Source organism: Littorina saxatilis, linkage group LG3 (genome assembly GCF_037325665.1).
Source record: "Littorina saxatilis isolate snail1 linkage group LG3, US_GU_Lsax_2.0, whole genome shotgun sequence".
In the NCBI taxonomy this organism is placed as follows: domain Eukaryota; kingdom Metazoa; phylum Mollusca; class Gastropoda; order Littorinimorpha; family Littorinidae; genus Littorina; species Littorina saxatilis.
Window position 1 is genome coordinate 57,982,425 of NC_090247.1, and position 5,000 is coordinate 57,987,424.

Consider the following 5,000-nt stretch of genomic DNA (forward strand, 5'->3'; position numbering starts at 1 on the left):
AGAAAGAGAGAAAGAGAGAGAGAGAAAGAGAGAGAGAGCGAGCGAGAGAGAGAGAGAGAGAGAGAGAGAGAGAGAGAGAGAGAGAGAGAGAGAGAGAGAGAGAGAGAGAGAGAGAGAGAGAGACAGAGAGAGAGACAGAGAGAGAATTACAATGCCAATAATTCTTTATTTTACGAGGGTACTATACGAAGAAGCAGTGACCCTCGAACTAAAGTTGAACTAATCTACTATGGCTAAATATAAACTTGTTAAAATAGTATAATAAATTAGAATGCATACATGTAAGCCCCTATAAGTTTATGTACAAGATTATACGCATTAAAGAAAGAAAAACGTACAATTGATAACATGGCGGTTATTTTTACAATTGCAACGAGGGAAAACTTACAAAATAAAGGTATATCTTTAACGCCACCCACTGGTTTTGGTTACAGTGAAAAAAGTCAATATGTTTTCCGTTCCGAAAAGTTTGCAGTAGTTATTTTCATTACTTGGAACACGTGGCTGCAACCTGACTTGATTATTCAAGATAATGAAACTTTCAATTTAGGTTGGATGAATGCTCTTTTCATGGATTTGTATTCTTTGATTAAAACTGGTATCAACCCTTTTTTTCCCCACTAAAGTAATTCAGGTACGTTCATAGTATCATTAACTCTTTCTGTTGTTTGATAGCTGTTCACTTCAGAATGAAATCTCGTGTAATTTCTTTGTGAAGCTTTAGTTATGGATTTGCGCACTTACTGTATTCATGCTTCGCTTTCCTCGCTCTCAAGTCATAAATATACTTATTATAGTAGCCTATAATAAAAATCACATCACCTCTCAAAGTAATTGAATTAGACGGCATGGCGCATACTATCGATGACTATACATTAAAAAAAACCACAGTGATATTAAAGCGGCCTTTACGCGGTTTGTTAAAAAAATGCGATACCGAAAAACCAACAAGACGTACGTCTCTTTTTGAGCCTCTCTTTGGAAATAAAATCTTTGACGTCAGAAGCAAAACGAAGTTCAAAAAGACGTCATAACGTGAATAATGGCGTCAATAAAATTCCTGTCATTTCTTCTGCATGTCTTCCTTGGAAGTGACAAAGAATTTCAAGAACAAAGTTTGTCTCGGTGACTTCTACATAATTATATCAGCAGTAGAAACATTAATAGTAAGTTCATCGCCATGCTGTGCATGTATAGGTATCGTATATCATTAACAGCAACCAAACTTGGAAGGTATCACACCTCACATACGTATATAGATTTAACGTATCGCCCTTCTCGCGTAAAGTATTATCTTAACTACCAAAGACCGTTCACTGAATTGCAAATCTGTTTTGATTTGTGTCTATTACAACGTGGAAAACCTTGCTTTTGTGAATGAGGAATTCGGGGGTGTCTGTGTTGTTTGTACAATTACCACTATATACGCAGTATGTCATGTAGGCTTACACTCAATCTGTGTGCTGAATATGGCAGGGGCGTGTCTAGTCAAATAACTGGTGTATTTATTAAAGATAATCATATGTTTTATAAAATAAATGGCCTCGTCAGAAAGAACTGCGCTAAAACGCATCTGCCTAGTTTACAGTTTTTATGTTTTATAATTTGTTTGAAATTATTATTGGCTCACGTAAGTGTAGCCTATGCGATCGTAACTTTGTCTGTCTGTGCGTGCGTTTGTGCGTGTGTGCGTGTGTGTGTATGTCTGTGGTAGAAACTTTAACATTTCCGAGTCTATGTGTGAGTGGTTATCCAAGACTATGGATAAAGCTCGCATAAGATTACGTCACGGTCAAAAGTGTTTGACGTCAATTAATGCATCATGACGGCATGCCTCCCTATAGTCTTTCTCTCTCGCGTGGTGTGTGTGGTCTCGGTCATTGTTATTTTGAGCGGGCCGAGACTATTTGGCAGTCGTGTCCCTGTAAGTAGGCTACATGCAGACACAGACAGATCTAGATCTAGTGTCTCTCTTTCTTGCACAGTCGTCTATGGAACACGAAGAGGGTCAAATGCTCGAGCAAGTACTCGCGCATTTACTCGAGCACTTTCGAAACTGCTCGAGTAAATGCGCGAGTACTTTTGAATCGGAGATTCCCGAGTTGTACCGAAGTCATTGGTTGGGTTTATTGAAAACTTGACCCGGAAAATTTACTGAAACGACGCATCTGTAGTCGTCATGGAGGCGGGAAGGGCGGTCGCTGGGATTATTAACGATCGCATCAGGGAATTGGCGGACAGTAATAAAAACAATGGAAGATGAAAACAGAAAGAAGATATGATTACGAAGTGATCACAGATCACATTTTTTACTGAAAACTGCTCGTGCATATGGTGTAGTACCTAGTAAGCGCCCACCCCCTACTTTGGGTCGGAATTGGTGCAAGGTACTTTACGGTACTTACCGATTGAGCACTTGCTGAGCATGTGATCCCGATTGCAACAAATTCGAACACGCTTGTATTTTTCTACGCAAAGCTGTGAGAAAGACTTCTTCGGCGGCCATGACGAAGTGAGGTCACAAGTGAGGTCACGGAATCAGGTCACGCAGCACGCTCTCAGTCGGTGGCTTTGCTCATCCATAACACCAAACAGAATTCTTTTATATTAATATTAATTTTTATTTCCAACTGAAATATGATTATAGGCCTATAATTAATTATTGAAATCATGTAAAATATTTAGAAAATATGCCAAAAAGATGACTGTTCCGCGACAAGTTTTTGCTTTACCCGCTCGTTACTTCTCGGAAATACGCGAGAAAGTACTCGCGCATTTAAATGCGCGAGTACTTTGAAAGTGCTCGAGCAGTTCTGAAAGTGCGCGAGCAGTTTGAAACTGCTCGAGCATTTTCAAAAGTGCTCGCGCATTTCCTCGAGCAGTTTCGAAAGTGCGCGAGCATTTTCAGAAGTACTCGCGCATTTACTCGAGCAGTTTCGAAAGTGCTCGAGTAAATGCGCGAGTACTTGCTCGAGCATTTGACCCTCTTCGTGTTCCATAGTCGTCACCTAAGCTTACTGTGTGTGTGGGTGTGTATGTGTGACGGAGTGATTGAGTTTGTGTTACTGTTTGTCTATTTCTTACGTGAGCCTTGAAGGCTTCGCCTCTTGTTATTTTTATTTTTTTTTTTTATTATTTTTTTTTTAGGAAGGTAGCAAATAACACATTTGGAAGACCTTCTCAGGTCGATGCGACAGCACAGTGGGTGTTGTTCTCCATATTCCCCATCTTATGCATATCAAAACTGAATGACTTTTTTGTTGTTGCAGTCGTGTTTTGTGGGCACACCATGCAGAGAAGTGCTGAACCCAACATCTGGCATTGTGTCCGGACGCTGCCTGTGTAAGTGTGTGAATGTGAATCATCGTTTGATAAATGGCTTATCTATTCCATAATGTATGCACTGTAACAGCCGCAGATACACATGCATTTTGTTTTTAGTACAAACAGGCTATGAAAGTACTGTTGTAATTATGTGTGTACAGTACAGCCGAACCCGCTCTTGCGACCACCTCTTCGTAACGACCACCTGCCCGTTACAATCATCCAAAGAGGATTCCCGACGAGTTTTTGTTTTCCTATTTAATTTACCTTTTATAACGACCGCCTTTGGGAGGCGAAATTTAATTAAAACAAATTGACAAAGAGCACGCCCCCCCCCTCCCCCCGCCTTCCCACTCTTATGCGATACAGTATTACGTCTATTTTGAGATCTCATAAAATCAGAGAAATATTTATCTTCTATAACTATATACGGCTTGTGTGTGTCCGTGCGTCCGTGTGTCTGCGATGCACGGCCAAAGTTCTCGATGGATCTGCTTCAAATTTGGTGGGCATATTCAGGTACACCCCGGACACAATCTGGTCGATGAAAATGTTGAACACGTGCTCTAAGCGCGCAGCACTGAACCGATTTTGGTTTTTATGGTTTTTCTGTACATCCATTCCCGATAACTCTTCCTTATCTTCTCCAGTGTTTTGCGCGTTTATCTCCCTTCCTTCGTCGGCGAAGCCGGGTTTATCTCCCTTCCTTCGTTCCCGGCGAAGGCCGGGTACCCGGCGAAGCGAAGCGGGTACCCGGCGAAGCCGGGTATTCCGAGGCTCTACTTTTTCCCGGCGAAGCGGGTATTCATCTAGTAACACATATAGGGAGTCTTAAGATGGAAGTAAATGTAGTGACACTATGAAGAAAATATCTCAAAAGATGTGATTTCATCATGGAGGGACTCTTATACTGGAGAGGTTTAGACGGAGGTTCTATACGCAGCCTAACGCCGTGCCATGTTCTTGACATTATTTTTAACCGACAAACTGTCAACGTAAACAGAATAGCCTACTTAGTACATTATCAAGCTCAACTCGACAACAGTCAATTCTGTGTTTTGGGGTCTACGTGGAAAACATCCTGTTCTTCCACTTAGCTGGAGTACAGCGTAAACACGTTAAGTGTTTATACACCTGCTATTGTCGGACTAAGTATGTGTATCACACAATAGAAAGTAGGGACAGTAGATAGGCCACCTTTCAAAATCTATAGCTCACAGAAGCTACGGTACATACAGCGTAAACATTTCAAGTGTTTATAGTTTTACTAATGTCGGATTCGGTTTGTGTATCAGACAATAGAACATGCGGACCTCGAGAGACAGTCAATAGGCTACCTTTCAAAATCTATAGCTCACAGAAGCTCTCTCTCTCTCTCTCTCTCTCTCTCTCTCTCTCTCTCTCTCTCTCTCTCTCTCTCTCTCTCTCTCTCTCTCTCTCTCTTTCTTCTCTCTCTCTCTCTCTCTCTCTCTCTCTCTCTCTCTCTCTCTCTCTCTCTCTCTCTCTCTCTCACATAAAGCGTAAACATTTACACCGTTTATGGTTCTACTACTGTTGTATTCGGTTTGTGCATCAGACAATAGAAAATACGGACCTCTGAGGGACAGTAAATAGGCTAACTTTCAAAATCTATAGCTCACAGAAGCCACATCACTGCTTAAACATTTCTAGTGTTT

At 41.2% G+C, this 5,000-nt stretch overlaps 1 protein-coding gene across 1 annotated transcript in view; it reads left to right on the forward strand.

Annotated features, from left to right (window-relative positions):
• LOC138962765 (keratin-associated protein 10-4-like) overlaps positions 1-5,000 on the forward strand; it is a 37,138-nt gene that overhangs the window by 2,962 nt on the left and 29,176 nt on the right. Inside the window, exon 3 of the mRNA XM_070334714.1 lies at positions 3,270-3,342. Coding sequence (XP_070190815.1) covers positions 3,270-3,342 — 73 coding nt within the window. The remainder of the gene's footprint in view (positions 1-3,269; positions 3,343-5,000) is intronic.